Below are 19,090 nucleotides of genomic sequence, written 5' to 3' on the forward strand. Positions count from 1 at the left end.
CCCTATTTCCTACTGACCCAGTTTGAGAGGAAAGGAGAAGGGGAAGAGTGAGAAAAAGAAGCCAAAGATGGAGAAAACTGAGGGAAAATCCAAGATGAAATACATGGCTTAAAGAATAATAAAAGTCAAGTGGGAAAAAGGTATAATTACTATATTGGCTATCTTGGGATCTCAATCTACCTTCATTTTTCAGCATTTTTGGTAGCAAAAGAAAAAGCCAGGTCTTTTTTTAGCAATGGTTTCTCAGTATTTTTAGGACCACAGTTTAATGAGGTATCAAAAAAAAAAAAAATAGCACTCTGTACTGTTTCAAGTCATTCGGGTGCCTCATGAACATCAAGAGTGCACCCAGAGAAAGAATTCTTGCTCAGTCTGGACAGTGTGGTATATCCTTATAATAATGTTCAAATACTCAGTGCTAAAAATCTTCACCTCTCAAGTGGTATAGGATCAAATACTACAAATGAATGTGCTTCATTATGGTTACAGCATCTAATAACTAATAACTAACTTCCTAGAAGTGGGCCAATAAAATGTGTGGTTCTAAAGTGATATATACATGTATTTCCTGCTATTCTGTGTAGTCACTCATTCATTCATCTGTTGAAACCTGTGTATCCACTAATGCCAGCTCTGCTTTGCACAGTATAGCTTATGGGTGAACAAAATGAAAGCGCCATTCCTCATGGAATTTATAAGTATTTTTGTTCACACTTTATAAATCTAATCTTTATTTCCTAATAAAATGTTCGGATAATAAGCTGAATATCTCCCCCCAAACATCAAAGTTTAACAAGTAATTTGAGATAAAAGAGAATAAACCCTCCTCAAGCTAAGTATTTTACTTCCTAAATTCTAGACAATTTGGAAACTATTAACAGATGTTCATCCTCTCTTCTCTTTATCAAGCCATATTTTCAATTTTTCATTATATTAATGATCACTATTAATGGAAATTGAATAAATACCAATAAATCTGGCTTTGAGAATGTGTTATATTTATTTAGACATTTGGGGTGTGTTTAACATATACAGAAAACACAAAGAACACAAAAGTTTATAAATTCCATATTAAAATTATATATTTCTGTGATTTTTAAGTGCAAAGCTTTCCTGTAAGACCTCAAATTCTTGAGGTTCACCATTACATCTTAGAGCTCGGCATACAATAGTACTAAATTAAAACTTTGGAATAAGCAACTGAATGAAAAAGAGTAAATAAATGAATGAAGGAATAAAATAATATTGAAAATCAACTCAGAGTTCAGTTATTTTAACCTATAAAGACTGCAATCAAATTTTTCTTTAATGGATTTAGAAACAATTTTTTAAGTGTGCATTTTGTAAAAACCTAATGTAGAAAGGCTCAACTGATAAGATTTAGCTGAATTTGAATTTAAAAGCATGTAAAACTCATCTACTTCTGTTATCAGTTCCTCATTTCTTCTTACCCTTTTATTATATTGCCAACTCCAGCTTTTGTGCCCTTATTTAATATCTTCCACTACTAGTTCAACTCCAGCAGTGGTAGCATTATTTCTTCTGGACATACACCCACCAATAATTATCATTCCCCCTTTGTTTCATTTGCATGTTATAATACTATTGATTAATATTCAGCCAGTCAGAGTTGTGAGGTGGAACCACAGTTAAACATAAAAACATTTTCAGTGTCAGCAGAAGATCATTATTTAAAATTAAAAAACTTAAACTTCATTGCACATCTGAAGGTCACGGACTTTCAGGAATAGGCAGTGAATTGGTAAATCCTTCTATACATTCATTACTGGAAAATGATAATGTAAAATATCATGACTGATATAACAATGTTTTGAAGATTCATTGGCATAACTATACAATTTGATTTCTCAGTATCTACTCTAGTCATGGCATATAAAACAATGAGAACTGGTGTTATATAGAAATTGAAAGCATATGCATTTGAAAATAAAACTGTACATTACACAATGAACAAAACATAAAGTAACAAATACATCCCCAATTAAGTTCCATTAAATAAGTTTAAAACAAATCCTACAACTTTTGTAGGACTCCTCTATATTCAATATTTATAATATCCATTTGGATCTTGAAGGAAATGTGTTGAAAGGTAGAATATCTCAGACATCAGAATTGTATTTATGTTAAATCAAACAACAAACAAACAAAAACCTCAAAATGATTACTTCTCATGCCTCTAGTAGAACATGTATCAAAGTTCCAAATTAACCATTTGAGGATTAGATTTCAGCATTAGTGTTAAGATATCAAAAAGAATTATAACCACCTTTTCAAAGGTACCTTCATCAAAGAAAAATATTTGTAGATACTTTGTCCTCCTGTCAAAGGATAATTTTGTGATTTTAAGCGAGTTTATTATATAGAAGTGTCTAAAGTTTCAAGTTACTGTTCCAGAATTAGGACAAGAACACTTAAAATTGCTCTCAGTTCATCATTTTGGCTTTTTGAAGAACACTTATGACATAGCATTAATCATTAGGGATCAATAGGGATACCAAGCTTTCATGAGAAATATGTTTGTTGACCTTAATAAATCTTCTAGTGTGTAAATATAGAAATATTTGTACAGGGAATTTTCTGCTGAATTACATTTCCTCTGTGCACATTTTCATCCTGCAATATATTTTTTTAACAACTTATACTAAAGGTTTGATGGGATAGCAATTTTCCCAAAGAGACATTTTTAATTGCTTCACAATGGTTATTTTTATATCTAGTTATTTAATCATCATTATCATCATCATGATTAATCTGCATTTATGTGTTTTGAAAACTTTTTACTCTTATAAATAACATTGCAACAGATAAAGTTTTTTGATTAGGATAAATTTTCATGAGATGATTTACTAGATTTACAGGTTTGAAAATACTTAAGGCTGTTGATAAATTCCACATTTTTTTGAAGCAGCCAAAGAAAATTTTCTGTGTCAGAAATCAACAACTAAACTGAATCATACATCTAATTTAAAATGATAAGCAGAGCTTAATTTTCCAGTGGGTAATGTTGGCAGAAGGTACATACTGAGGGGTTTGTGTTAGATTTGACATATATTTATTTAGTCATGGGGAGCGTTATATAGTTCTCGACTGCTCACAGAAGCAGGTTTAGGTTTTCACATAGCTAAGGTATATGCTTTGTCACTCAGTCGTGTCCATCTCTTTGTGACCCCATGGACTGTAGCCTGCCAGGCTCCTCTGTCCATGGGGATTCTCCAGGCAAGAATACTGGAGTGGGTTACCATGCCCTCCTCCAGGGGATCTTCCCAACCCAGAGATCGAACCCAGGTCTTCTGCATTGCAGGAGGATTCTGGTATACTAGTAACAAATAATGACTTTCTCTGGGTGCCCCACAAACATTGAGTTCCTTGCTCCTCATCTTTTTTAACTCTTCACTTCTCTGTGTTTTGAATGTTTTCTGTTTGTGCCACCATTCTGAACCTCTTGCAAATAGGATTCTAAGCTTCTAAATGTCTTCTCTCTACTTGAGCCCTGGGACTTGAGAAAAGGAAAAGGGAAGAGAATACTGGAGGAAGTTTCCTAGAATGCTGGGTGACGCCTTAGGACTGGATCCTTCCGAAGGCATTGTGGATGGAGTTCTGGGAAAGAGGGGAACAAAATCAGATAGCCTCTGATGACTCAATGTTTAACACAAACCCACCTGCATCAAGAAAGAAAACTACTAACAACCAAGGAGGATGTTAGTGTCATGGGAAGCATCTTTTTGGTTTTATTTTTCTACAACATATAAGTAGTACTTTTAGATAATTCAAATGATGTAAAGATACAAACATAAATTAAAATGATTTAATTAAGTACATGTGCATATTTATCTTCTAGAAAATACAAGATGACTCACTGGAAGAAAATCTACGTTTAGCTCAAGAGTATCAGAAATTACAGAATATATTCTTAACAGTAAAGGACAATTATTTCAGCCAGTATGAAAGACAACTATCATTAGATGGTTCAATTAGAGATAAGAAACAGGTATGTTTTACTCATTTTTCTAAAATAATGATTTACTTGACATATGTACCACAAAAAGTAACAAATAGACAGTCATGAGGTTGCCAGTCTTATGGTGGTTCTTTATATGCCACCAAATGGCACATTTTCTTTTTTAAAGTTTTCTTGTATATTTTATCAACGTTTTGAAGTTGAAGTTTGAAAGGCTATTTGAGAAATGAAAAAGCATACTTTTAATCTACTCTTTTATACTAATTTACTTTTAAATATTATGGCCTGAAATACCAAATATTTATAGTTCATAGATTTAAGTATATTATCATATACTTCAAATTTCAACTCTATCTGTAGGTAACTTTTCATGATATACCTCTAATTCTTCCTCATGATTTATGAGCTCCATATTTTGATTTCTATGTTCTTATTAAATATGAGGCTTAATTAGGAACTTGAAGAAATAGTTGACATCTCTGGTTATTGGAAATCATCAGAAATTCTAATACATTTTGTAAAACTTTCCATAATACTAAAAACAGAAAAGTAAAACACAAAGTATGCCACAAATTTAAAAGTAAAGAGAAAGCTCTGTTAGTGTCAAGATACAGCTGCTTCCTCTATATTCTTCTCCAGTTACTCTTTACAAGAAGTTATTTTCCTTTGAGTCTTTGTGTCTTCCCAGAATTTAAATTTCAAAAACTAGCAAAAGCGAAAGCGAAGTCGCTCAGTTGTGTCCGACTCTTTGCGACTCCGTGAACTATAGCCTACCAGGCTTCTCCGTCCATGGGATTCTGGCAAGAGTACTGGAGTGGGTTGCCATTTCCTTCTCCAGGGGATCTTCCCGACCCAGGGATCAAACCCAGGTCTCCCGCATTGCGGGCTGATGCTTTAACCTTTGAGCCACTAGAGGCATGATTAATTTCTAACAAGTCACCTACCTATAAAAACCAGTAGGGGCCTCCTCTGGTGGTGCAGTGGTAAAGAATCCACCTGCTAATGCCAGGAGATGCAAGAGACATGGGTTTGATCCCTGGGTCAGGAAGATCCTCTGGAGAAGGAAATGGCAACCCACTCCAGTTTTCTTGCCTGGATAATCCACATGGACAGAGAAGCCTGGTGGACTACAGTCCATATGGGGTCACAAAGAATCAGACATGACTGAGCGACTAACACACACGCACACACACACACAACTGTGAATGACTATTAACATTACATTCATCTGCTGTGCTGTTTAATGCTTTATTTCCTATCCATCTACACTCATGTGAGTTAAAGCTCCCAAGTATATTGCGTGAGAGGGTGTGTCTTCTTCTCTTAAAAATTTGTATTGAAGTATTACTAAGATGAAGGTAGATCAGGAGACAAATGTGTTTGGGAAAGAATTGAGAACACAATTACATGCTAAAATCTTCCTCAAATCATTATTCCGGATTCAAAGAAAGGATATCAGTCTATCCATGGAGCTTTTGTCCAGTCACTTCATGCATTAGACATTGTTATTTAAACATGTTTTGTTGCTGATGATTGAGGAGGATAAAAAAAAATCGAGGTTAGTACTGTATTTCCTTTTCTAACTAGAAGGAAAACAAAAATAAATCCTGTGTATGTTTTTACCAGTTTATGTAGGCTCCTTTGGTGGCAAATGACAAATAAATTAGATACCTGCATGAATAGCGAAGAACGTGCGTTTAAGAGAGATCCCTAACATAGTATTTACATAGTAAGAACCAACTTGTCTTTATGTCATTTTTGGAATTAAAGCACATCGATTCAGGATCCAAGGAGTGAGACTCTTGGATGACAGACAGTGGGGCATGCTAGGAGACTGGGTTTATGTTTCTGATGATCCCTCAAACGAATCACTTTTAGCACACCTGTTTCAGGGAAACTTTCAGAGATTTATTTGTACTTCCAATCATTTTTCATTTCCATCCTTCAGTGATGGAGGTCATTAAGTGCAGGCTGCCCTTGTCGGTGTCATGTAGGATCAATTTGCTGCAATGGACAGAGAGGCCTTATTGATGCTGTTAAATCTGTCAGTGAGAAATCGTATGTCATTAGCGTCTAATGCACTGCTTACAGGATGGAATTTGGCCATCAAAACTGAGAAAACCCTTTAATATTTTGGTCCATTTTCTTGATATTGAAGCGTTTCCCTTGACCAATTTAGTTTTGGGTACACAAAAGCACTGCTCAACCTCTGATTCCCTTATTGAATTTCCTGTTAGATAAAATGGAATTCTTTGTGTCTTTCTCCTGCTTTAGAATAATTTCATTGCTTCTGAACATACATTCCTTTTGGCAGAGTAAATAATTATATTTTAATTATCATACTTCTTAGGGAGTATTATTTTTTCTACACAGATGATTGTACACTGTTCAACTTCTCAGTACTTTTAGAACAAGAGTAGCAAAGAAAGCTTAAAGGAAGAGTAAAAAAATTAAATATTAAAAAATATAAAATATGACCCCATCCTTAACAATATTGTATATGCAGGTGACTCAGATTTTATAGTATTATAGTTTTACTTTTGGTGGTAGAATTATATCTGCTTCTTTTGCACATCTTTCTTTTTTTCTCAATGCACATGTTTCTTGATACTTTCCTGTATGTTTATAATTTGCAGTGATGGATATTTTATGCTTTAAAAATCAGAAACAAACAAAAACAATTATGAAAAATTCTTATTAGCCCTGTTTATAGGTAATTATAGAATAGAATCTATTCTAAAACTTCTCAGATCTCAAAATTTAAAATAACACCAAGGAAAAATGAAGGAAAAATCATTGAAAAACAGCTTGTATTTCTGTGTTGAAAGCTTTCAAATATATTTTTCATATTTTCTTTTTCTAAACAAAAGCCATGGATGTGTTGATCAAATCACTGTCGGTTTGTTTTAATTGCTATCTCAAGCTCTTCAGGCCTACAAAGCAAAGTAAGCTAAGCAAGCATGCAAATGTTAATGGTTTTATTGGCTGAAAATAAGATGTCTTCCAAACTGGTTATAATGTATTTTAATTCTTTTATAAATGACTTATAAAGCTTAAACTTTTGGACTTCTCTAGTTCTCAGTGTTTTCATACTAAGGGAATACAAATTATTATAGAATCAGTCAATTCTTAACAAGCACTTATGTAAACCAGGAGTATGTGCCATACAATTTTCAAACATGGCACAGAATATGTGCCATACAAATTTCAAATTATCTCTGAAACATCCCCCAGTCATCCTGGAAATTTTTCTGTTATTATGATTTTCATCATTTCCTATGTAAGTATGGAACTGAGTTTTGAATGTGTTGCATGGTCAGTCAAGTAGAGGAAGCCTGACTGAGATGGGAATCAAACTCAGAATTTTCCTACATCCAACCATTGCATAACTCTACTACAGCATTGCTAAGCAAAACCCAATATGTTGGGTTAAAAGCAAGTAAAAACCATATAACTTATGGATGATGTCTTTAGTATCCAGCTGAAACATTATTTGATTCACTTAATTATTTTTGTAATTTCATCTCATTGAAGCTACTTTTTCAGTGATGATTTTCTGGTGGGGAAAGGACTACCTACTTAATTAGAAGCTACTTAATTTCCATTAGGATTATAGATAGGTTTCACGACTCTTAAACTGTAAAACTAGGAGTGCCTTTAGAAATATACACATCTCTTTAGAAGACTGTTTTGAAAATGAGGAATCTTAGGGCAAGAGTGACTCAGGGATTTAACATATATAAAGTTAATTAAAGAAAATTTGATCCAGGGCACGGTTGCCTTAACTTAGGTTCAAGTATCATCTCCAAGAGACTATGGATGAACATCTGCTGTGATATTTTCCCGAGGTTTTAGTGGACCAATAGCTGAGAAATAATGAGCAACTGCTCTGGATGTTCTCAGTTTGGAGGATCATCTTAAAGTGACCTGAGCTTGTGAAGGAATCATGTAGGGACATGAATCAGAAGACCACTCTGTGTTCCAAGGGACGCTTCTGGGTCTCACGGAATGCAAACATTTCATCATTCATTTAATTATTCCGAATAAATGATTAATCATCCCTGTACTGACAAAGATACAATTAAGGGCACAGGATTATGCTACCTCATTTCAGCTTCCAGGCTGACTGCTGTAATCTCCAGAATCCAAGGGATTCTTTCCTAGAAACGACCACAGACTCAAAGCCCAACAACATCCTCGCTTCACTCAGCCAATAGACAGATCTTGAACTTTTGCTATTTAATCTGAATCGCCTCAACCTCAATGGATGGTTTCCGTCATAAAATCTCAAAAATATTGTATCATTCAGGTATCTCACTAGCATGTTTTTGCTTCCCTCTTTTAGTTTTCAAATGTGGGTTTCCTCTAAAATTCACTTTACATTGATATGGTAAAGAGTCAAAGTCAGTGCCAGCAATGAGAAAAAAAAAAAAAAGATTTTCCTAAAGAAAATGTGAAAGCTGCTTTAGTTCTCATTTTTATAAGTATTTCATATTGCTTGTTATCTTGCATGTACTAAAAATAGGCTTCAGGTGGTGATTTGTATGTGCTAGCTTTAGTGTGGATAGAAATTCATTTCTTTGCCAGGAAAAGCATAATTTTTAGATAGCTTTTGCCTATGACAGCTATGTAACCTCCTCCTCCTTTTCTTAGAACACAGGTAGAAAAGCCTGTGTACGTGCACACACACACACACATTCTAAAGGAGTTACCACACTTCATAGACTGATGAACTTGCATTAAATTCCTTCTATCCCTTTCTCTGAAGACCTCTCAGGAGACCTCTGATGAATGAATCTCTGTGATTCCTGAGACTGAAGACCATTGGTCAGTTTTATTTTATCCTAATGAATCTCCCTTCTGCTGTCCAGACTCCATGAGAGAAAGACCAAAAACTAAGTATATATTTCTGAATAATACTTCATAAAAGTCAGCTTGGCTTAAATCAAACCAATTCTTCAGTCTAGTGCCATTTTTGAGTGAATTGTAGACTTATATATCTTTTATGCAATTTTGAGAAGATGATCTCCTGGTAGAATTACTTGACAGTAAACAGCATTTAAATGATAGCAACATCTTAAAAGTGATATATAGTAGGTCCTCTCTATATGAATGAATTCCATCCTGAGAGTGTGTTTGTAAGTCCAATTTGTTCATAAGTCCAACAAAATTAGCCTAGGTACCCAGCTAACACAGTTGACTGGTACTGTACTATAATACATTTATAATACTTTCCACACAAATAATACATAAAACACAAATGAACACAAAAAATAAACAAAACATTTTTTAAGTTTATAGCAGAGTACAACAGCTGACATACAGGGACTGGCATCGAGCAAACAGGCAAGAAGAGTTACTGACTGGAAGAGGGAGAGGAGGCGAGAGATGGTAGAACTGAAGGGATTGTCAGCAATAGGAAACGGAGGGCAAGCTTCAGTTTCACTCATGTCTGACATTGATGGCACAAGTTCTGGTTCCGTGCTGGACTAAATTCTATATACCCTCTTCAAAAATGATCCAGTGATGTCTGGCTAGTACTGTACCAGCTACATCACCATTCCTTTTATGCTTGCTTCTGGACATCCAAGGTTTGAAGTGAAGATACTGTGCTCCTGTGCTCTATACCGTCTTACACAGTAAAGTACACAAAGGCATAACCACCTGTCGAGGATGCACACATGTGGCCATGGATGCCAGGCGTGTGGCCTAACTTACGTGGCTGAACATGTGCAAGCACATTCACATCTTTGAAAATTAGCAGCTTGAAGCTTTGTATGTAGGGGAGTTACTGTGTTGAGTGCGATGTGGTCCCCGATATATCAAAGACACTCTAGGGGTGTGTGTGTGTGTGTGTGTGTATATATATATATAATCCCTCCACTTGGAACACCGTCAGGTCTTGGCACACCATCAACAGTGGGGACCTATCAAGAATAAATCAGGTTTCTTAGAAAATCACAAAAGGTTTGAGAAACAACCAGGAACCTGTGGAAAGTTGAACAATAAGTTTCAATTACAGATGGTTACTGCTTTAAGACAAGGAGAGGTAATATATATATATATAAGGTTTGGCTTAATACATAGGGGAAAAATAGGGAGAGTCAGGCACAGTGAAGAAGTAAAGTAATATCTTCCAAATCAAAGGACAAAGTAAACCCTGAGAAGAGAACCGAATTCTTTACTTGATAAAGAATTCAAAGTAATAGTCATAATGATGCTCACCAAACACAGGAGAAGAATGGATGAACACAGTGAGAACTTCAACAAAAAGAAGAAAACATAAGGAAGTACTGAAGACAGTTCACAGAGCTGTAGAATGCAATAAATGAAAAATACACTAGAGGGGTTCACAGCAGGACCAAAAGAAGCAGCAGAAAGGGTCAGGAACTGAAAGAGAATGAATCTCACCCAGACAGAGCAGCAAAATGAAGGGAGTTTTAAAAAGTGAAGATCATTTAAGGGACCTATGGGATAACATTAAGCAGAATAACATTCACCATTGTAAAGGTTCCAGAAGAGAAAAGAGAGAAAGGAGCAGAAAATACATATGAATACTTTTCTAACCAGTGGAAGGAAGCAGTCATCCAGGTTCAAGAATCCCAGAGAGGTCAAAATAAGATGAACCCAAAGAGACACACAGAGACATATTATAATTAAATGTCAATATTAGAGAATTTTAAAAGCAATGAAAGAAAAATTGCCATTGTTACCTACAAAGAAAACCTAAGTCCACCAGCAGATTTTTTCAATAGAAACTTCATAGGTCAAAAGGGAGTGAAACAATATATTCAAGGGACTGAAAGAAAAATAATTCCCACCCAAGAATACACTACCCAACAAAAGCTGAGTGATTTCATCACCACTAAATCAGCCTTACCAAAAATGTTAAAAGACACTTGCTTAAGCTAAAAATAAATAAAATTAATAACAAGAAAACATGTAAAAATCTCACTGTTAAAAGCTAAATATATAGTAAAGGTAATTAATTAATCATTAATCAAGCTAGTATAAGGGCTTTCCAGATGGTGCAGTGATAAAGAATCCATCTGCCAATGCAGGAGAGGTAGGAGATTCAGGTTTGACCCTTGGGTGGGAAGGTCCCCTGGAATAGGAAATGGCAACTCACTCCAGTGTTCTTGCCTGGGAGATCCCATGGATATAGGAACTTGGTGGGCTACAGTCCATGGGGTCACAAAGAGTCAGACTGAGCAACCAAGCACACATGCAAAGCTAGTATAAAGGTTTAAAGATAAAAGTAGTAAAATTAACTAAAACTACAACAATTAGTTAAGGGATATATAAAATAAAAAATATAAAATGTGTCATCAAAAACTAAAACGGGATGGAGTAAAAATGTAGTGTTTTGGCATGAATTCAATTTTAACTTGTTATCAGCTATGCTATATACATAGAATATTATATGTGAACTCATATTTTGGGTATCGGCCATATCTACCATGGTAGATACCCGAAAGATAATGAGAAAAGAATCTAAACAAAAGATTATAGAAAGTCATCAATCACCAGGAAAGAAAGGAGCAGAAGAAAAGTGGAACAGAGGAAAACTACAAAACAGCCAGAAAACAATTAATAAAATGACAAAGAGGATTTTACCACCACACTTATATCAATGGATAGATCATGGTCATGGATTGGAAGAGTTAATATTGTTTAAATGTTTATATTACCCAAAGCAGTATACAGATTCAAGGCAATCCCTATCAAAATTCTGATGACATTTTTCACAGAAATAGAACAAGCAATCCTAAAATTTATGTGGAAACACAAAAGACACTATACAGCCAAAGTAATCTTGAGTAACAAAAACAAATTTGCATGCATCATGTTCTCTGACTTCAAACTCTATTACAAACCTGTATTAATCAAAACAGTATGGCATTTGCATAAAACAGACACATTGGTCAATGAAACAGAATAGAGATCCCCAAAATTAACTCACTCCATCTATGTTCAAGGAGCTAAGAATATACATTGAGGAAAGGGTAGCCTTTTAAATAAATGGTATTGGGAAAACTGGAAAGCCACATGCCAAAGAGTGAAACTAGAGCACCATCTTACACTATGTTAAACACAAAGATTAACTCAGAGTGACTTAGGCCTGAATGTATGGCTTGAAGCCATAATGCTCCTACAGTAGAAAGTAAGTAGTAAGCTATATGACATTGGTCTTGGTGCGAGAGTTTGGATTTGGGTCCAAAAACAAAGACAATAAAAGCAAAAACAAGCAATGGGCTACATCAAACTAAAACTCTTCTCCACAACAAAGGAAACCATCAACAAAATGAAAAGACAAGCTACTGAATGAGAGAAAATATTTGCAAATCATATATCCAGTTCAATTCAGTTCAGTTCAGTTGCTCAGTCATGTCTGACTCTTTGTGATGCCCCGGACTGCAGCACACCAGGCTTCCCTGTCCATCACCAACTCCTGGAGCTCCCTCAAACTCATGTTCATTGAGTCGGTGATGCCATCCAACCATCTATCCTCTGTCATCCCTTCTTCTCCTGCTTTCAATCTTTCCCAGCATCAGGGCCTTTTCCAGTGAGTCAGTTCTTTGCATTAGGTGGCCAAAGTATTGGAGTTTCAGCTTCAGCATCAGTCTTTCCAGTGAATATTCAGGACTGATTTTCTTTAGGATGGACTGGTTGGATCTCCTTGCAGTCCAAGGGACTCTCAAGAGTCTTTTCCAACACCACAGTTCAAAAGCATTAATTCTTTGGCGCTCAGCCTTCTTTATAGTCCAACTGTAGTCTCCATACATGACTACTGGAAAAATCATAGCTTTGAATAGGCAGAACTTTGTTGGCAAAGTAATGTCTCTGCTTTTTTATATGCTGTCTAGGTTGGTCATAGCTTTTCTTCCAAGAAGCAAGTGTCTTTTAATTTCATGGCTGCAGTCACCATCTGCAGTGATTTGGGAGCCCCCAAAAATAGAGTCTGACACTGTTTCCACTGTTTCCCCATCTACTTGCCATGAAGTGGTGGGACCAGGTGCCATGATGTTAGTTTTCTGAATGTTGAGTTTTAAGCCAACTTTTTCACTCTCCTCTTTCACTTTCATCAAGAAGTTCTTTAGTTCTTGTTAGCTTTCTGCCATAAGAGTAGTGTCATCTGCATATCTGAGGTTGTTATTTCTCCCAGCAATCTTGATTCCAGCTTGTGCTTCATCCAGCCCAGCGTTTCTCATGATGTACTCTGCATATAAGTTAAATAAGCAGGGTTATTTATTCTCATGATGTACTCTGCATATAATATACAGCCTTGATGTACTCCTTTCCCGATTTGGAACCAGTCTGTTTTTCCATGTCCAATTCTAACTGTTGCTTCTTGACCTGCATACATATTTCCAGTAAGGGATTAATATACAAAATATATAAAGAACTCATAAAACACAGTAACAATTTGATTTTAAAATGGGCAGAAGATCTGAATGGACCTTTTTCCAAAGAAGACATATAGATGGGCAAGAGACACATGAAATGATTCTTAACATCACTAATCATCAGGAAAATGCACATTAAAACCACAGGGAGATACCACCTCACACCTGTTAGATTGGCTTTTATCAAAAGTAACCAGTGTTAATGAGGATGTGGGAAAAAAAGGAACCTTTGGCATTATTGGTAGGAACGTAAATTGCTGCATTCACTGCAGTAGTGAGAAAGCAGTATGGAGGATCCTCAGAAAATTAAAAATAAAACTGCCATATGATCCAACAATTCCACTTTGGGGTATTCAGATGGAAATACTCATTTGAAAAGATGCATGCACCTCTTTCTTCATAGCAGCACTATTAAAATAGCCAACATATGGAAACTACCTAAGTGGATTTCCATGAACAGATGAATGTATAAAGAAGATATGATATTGACACACAATTAAATCCTACTCAGCTATGTAAAAGAAAGAAATCTTGACATTTGTAACAAGATTATGGGCCTTGAGGGAATTATTCGAAGTTAAATAAGTCAGAGAAAGATAAATACCATATAGACTTATATCAGAAGTCTAAAATACAAAACAAACAAAACTAAAATCATAGATACAGAGAACACAATGTTTGTTGCTAGAGGGGAGGGGAGTTAGCAACTTAGAAAAACAGGTGAAAGGCATCAAGAGGTACAAAAATCCAGTTACGAATTAATCACAGGATGTAATGTACAACATGTCGACTATAGTCAATAGTAATATACAGCATACTTGGCAGTTGCAAGACAGAAAATACTAAAACTGTGGTGCTAGATAGTGACTAGATTTAATGTGTTGATCATTTTGCAGTGTACACAGATATCAAATCATTGTTTTGTATACCGGAAATGTGTATGATATTATAAGTCAATTATACCTCAAATTTAAAAAATTAATTTAAATTAAAATAAAATAAGTAACTATTAAAACATGAACAAGTAGACATTAAAAAATATTTCCCTTTGTCAGCTGGGAATTCTCACAGCTCTTCTATAAAAGTCATCCTGGATAATATAGATGGCCGTTTTTAAATTTTGTACTATCTAATCACAGTAAAACACTGATAAAAAAAAAAAACTATACCCACAGTTAACACATTATCTGAGGAATGGAAAGATAACACCACAGTGAATAATATAGCTTTAGAATTTTTGAAGTTGTTTCAGATATAAAATCATTTTCAAATTATTTCCTATGGTGCTGGTAATCAGAATTGTGTTGTTTTTCTAGGAAAAATCCTCATTTTAAAGAAATATATGCAATGTACTCTTAGGTTATTGAGAAAAGTATATAAAACAAAGCTCCCGTCTGCATGATGTACATAGAAAAAGAGCAAAAATGTTATCTGTAAAAGCAGAAAAGAATTTGGCTTGCTTGACTTTTTGTATCAAGCATGCTACAGCAATCTTTCGATTCTAATATGAAACTATAGTAAGGATCATTGCACTAATGCATGAGGATTTGTGATAATGTTGCAGAAATTTTACTGTCAAAACTGAACTGCAGTGTAATGACTTTTGTTATCATGGTTTCTAATAACTATTCAGCATGAATTGACCCTACATATGTTTTGCTGCAATAATGTGTCAGTAACTCAAAAAGCTAAAAAGGAAATAAAAAAACAGTCAATACAATACTGTGTATGACTTCATGATAACCTCTCACCATTCTATTAATATTACAACACAGGTGCTACGTAAACTAAAAGATCACATGGAAATGAAGGCTTAGATATATTGTGACGGTTCTAGCTAAATATACCTAAAAAGTGCTTTAGAGGAAAACTGCCTTCTCCTGTTAGCCCTGAGAACTAATTGTAGTTCCTGATTGGTCCCTTGCTACTTCAGAGCCTGTTGCTCTCTGATGTAGAGAACCTTTCCACATGTTTCCTTTCTTTCCCCTGCAGTGTGTTCGTTTCTTCTTTTTGTGAGATCTCTCTTTTTTCTTTCTTCCTTTATCTTTGCCTCTTTGCTTCTTCATCGCAGTGTATTTTCACTTTAGTGTCCGTTTATTGCATTAGATGAGAGTAAATATGGCTGCCTTCTGCTACACATCTCCTTTGTGGCAGTCATGACGCTGCGCTTTTACATGTGTGAGAATGCTGCACCTAATACACAGTGATTCCTCAGTCGTGCCCAACGCTTTGTGACCCCATCGACTGTAGCCTACCAGGCTCCTCCATCCATGGAATTTTCCAGGCAGGAGTACTGGAGTGGGTCGTCATCTCCTTCTCCAGAATGCTGCACCTACCCTATCATAGTTAGTTACAGATAGCCTTATCAGTAGCATTCTCTTCTTCTTATTAACTTGTACAAACTCTGTGAAACAACTGGAAATATTGACTTTTTCCTCAGAAAGCAAAGTACCGCAGACTGGGTAGCATAAACCGAAATATTTTTCAATATATTTCTGGAGGCTAGATGTCCAGGACCCTGGTGTCCGCAGGACTGGTTTCCTGAGAGCTGTGGAGGAAGGAGGCGTTCCAGGGCTCTCTCACTGGCCTGTAGGTATCTTCTCCCCATGTATTCACATTGTCTTCCCTCCACATGTGTCTGTCCCAATTTCTTCTTCTGGTACTAACACCAGTAACATTGAATTAGGGACCGCCGTTTTGACCCCGTTTTAACTCACTTATCTCTGTAAAGAGCTTATTTCCAATCACAGTCACATGCTGAAGTTCCGGGGGCTAGGACTTTAACGTGTGTTTTTAGGGGAAGGGATACAATAAAACCCATAACATGTGCTTTGTTGTGAACCTACTGCTGGAATCTAAACCTAGGCCATGGACTCAAACCCACAGATTTTCTGCTACTCCACAGTTTCTCTTATATTTTTTTCTCTACGCCATTCAAACTATTATTCACATACCATGTATCATTATCTCTCTTCAAATGGAGGTGTATTTCAGTTATAAATACTTTATAACACCTCTTGTACTGGGCATGAGTATGATTAAGCAGTGCCTAAGAATGAAATAGTTTTTGATGGAAAAATATTATGTTTTTATACAGGAAGCACCAATTGATTTATGTCTGTGAACAATGGTCAGAGATCCAAGCAGAAATGTTCCTTTGCCACTGAAGGATCTTTAAAATTCCTCTCCCATTGCCTCAGACTGGAGAACATGTGCTTGCCAAAATGGATGATCCTAATTCCATAGGAATTACATTAGGAATTAAGATGAAGACACAGGGTGTACATGTTAAAAAGAGAAAGAGATAAGCTCCAAGCAGCAGCTAGTATTTGCAAAGAATACAGAGGGAAGTGAGCCTTTGGTGGAAATTTGATGATAGAGTCTCAAACATAGTAGCATGACTAGAGTTAGACACACCCACCCCCCAAAGTGCCAGGAAATAATATCATAAAGAATTTATAATCATCAATGCTGGAACAATAAATACAAATAGTGTGCATGTGTGCTAAATCACTTCAGACATGTCCGACTCTTTGTGACCCCATGGACTGTAGCCCTCCAGGCTCCTCTGTCCATGAGATTCTCCAGGCAAGAATACTGGAGTGGGTTGCCATTTCCTTCTCCAGGGGATCTTCCAGACCCACAGATTGAAGCCGCATCTCTTATGTCTAACCTGTGTTGGTAGGCGGGTTCTTTACTACTAGTGCCACCTGGGAAGTCCTTAGTAAAATAGAATTTCTCCCAAACACAACAGAGTTTGGGGGAAAAAATAAGAAAGATACTGAGTGCTGGCAAACAGACGCTTCCATCCCTTAAAGAGTATTGGAATGTGACGACAGGAAAGGGAGAAACTGTGGTAACCTCCCTCCCCCAGCCCCCACATATCCTGCCCTGTTGGAAGCTGGGAAGTGTGTGGGCTGAAGTACGGACTACCGCAGGGAATCCTCTCTCAGCCTTGAAGATCCAGCTTCTTAAGAGCAATGCTTGCTAACCTGGATGGAATGTTTCTTACGCGGGTCTGCGAGGACTGAGCATCTCTGGACAGTCCATCTGAAGTCGCTATCGCGACCGTGCACCATGACAGTAGCCGCGTGTCGTGCCTGCGTGAGAGTAAGGTCTGGGCTACCCCAGATTAAACAGCAACAGCTGCTCTTGGGCTTCGTATCTCTAGCGATGCCTCACCCAGTTTTCAGTGTCAAGGATACAGAAAGAATTCCAGAATGGATCCATTTAAAAGAAACATAGTGCTTACAAAGGAAAATAATATCACACTGGCTTAACTGAGGACTTAACATCCTCAGTTTTTTTTATGATGGAAGACAGAAAAATATCTACATAAATTTATAGAAAAAAATAGGGCACTCAGGAATGCTGAATCTGGGCAAATTATCGTTTAAGTGATGGAAACAGGTATTTTTGAATGAGCAAACAAGCAACAAATACAGCAAGTTTTAAAAATCCAGATGGCCAGTAAACATAGGAAAAATGTTTCCACTTCTTTGAAATTTGTGTATGTACAAATCAAAATGAGGTACATGTTTTCAACTCTGTTTTTAAAGCATCATTGAGTATGCACAGTGATGGTAGGGGAGAGCATGGGAAAAGAGACATTCATAAAAGATGAGGTTGTTTGTCTGTCTGTAACCAAATTCACCAGCCTAACTGTAATCTACTCCATAGCTGCAGTCATTCTTCCTAATAAAATGATAGTACTTAAGCTTCTAATCCAATTAAGGCCTTTCACCTTGCTCTGAATCCCATCCACTTTCACCTTCTCACAGCGTTCATTCTTAAAATTTTCTATCCTGCTGTGTCCTCAGAGTTTTTCCTGCTGACTGGATTATTTCCATCATCATACAAACATGGGCTAGTATCCACCATCTCAGAAACTGTCTTTTGATTCCACACTCAGTAGAGCCATTTATTTTTTATTAAAACTTGCAGGAGACCCCGGTTCAATTCCTAGGTTGTGAAGATCCCCTGGAGAAGGGAAACGCTACCCACTGCAGTATTCTGGCCTGGAGAATTCCATGGACTGTTTAGACCATGGGGTCGCAAAGAGTCAGACTTGACTGAACAACTTTCACTTTGGAATTATCTGCATTTACAGTCCTTGTGCATTCTTTTCTCCTTTGAAGTACCACTTCAATGACGTCCATGATGTCAAATCTAAGTATATATCTGGCCTCATCTTGCTCAGTAGCTCACCAATATTCAGTCATTGCTAATCATTCTTCCTGAAGCATCTTTGGCTTTGGCCGTGGACATGGCACCATGGTCTCCTCCCACCTTACTGGATGCTCTGTTTATCTTACATTAGAAATTCTTACTTTGCTCAACCTCCACATGCTGGGGTACTCTGTACTCAGCAGTAGGATCCATCATTCACTTTTTAATAAACATCCTCGCTTTAGGTAGATTCCTAAATATGGATCAATTGCACAAGCATAATTTTAAGTAAAAGAAGACAGAGCACACGCTATATGGCTGTTTTGTCTTGCGTTGTGCGTTGTCTGTATAAACAGGTCAAACAGTTATGCTGTTAGAAGTCGGGAGAATAGCAATCCTGGTGGAAAGTAGGAGTGGGAGGAAGACAGCAAGGGAGTTTGGGGGATGCTGTTGATATTTTCTTTCCTGATCTGAGGGATGTATTCAATCTGTGAATAATTTTTTGAGCTATATACTTATGGTGAAAGTGAAAGTG

General features: G+C 36.4%; 1 protein-coding gene across 1 annotated transcript in view; it reads left to right on the plus strand.

Annotated features, from left to right (window-relative positions):
* The window catches only part of CCDC178 (coiled-coil domain containing 178), a 369,825-nt gene that overhangs the window by 239,966 nt on the left and 110,769 nt on the right, over window positions 1-19,090 (plus strand). The window contains exon 18 of the mRNA XM_043444502.1: window positions 3,860-4,009. Coding sequence (XP_043300437.1) covers window positions 3,860-4,009 — 150 coding nt within the window. The remainder of the gene's footprint in view (window positions 1-3,859; window positions 4,010-19,090) is intronic.

This window comes from Cervus canadensis, chromosome 23 (assembly GCF_019320065.1).
Source record: "Cervus canadensis isolate Bull #8, Minnesota chromosome 23, ASM1932006v1, whole genome shotgun sequence".
In the NCBI taxonomy this organism is placed as follows: domain Eukaryota; kingdom Metazoa; phylum Chordata; class Mammalia; order Artiodactyla; family Cervidae; genus Cervus; species Cervus canadensis.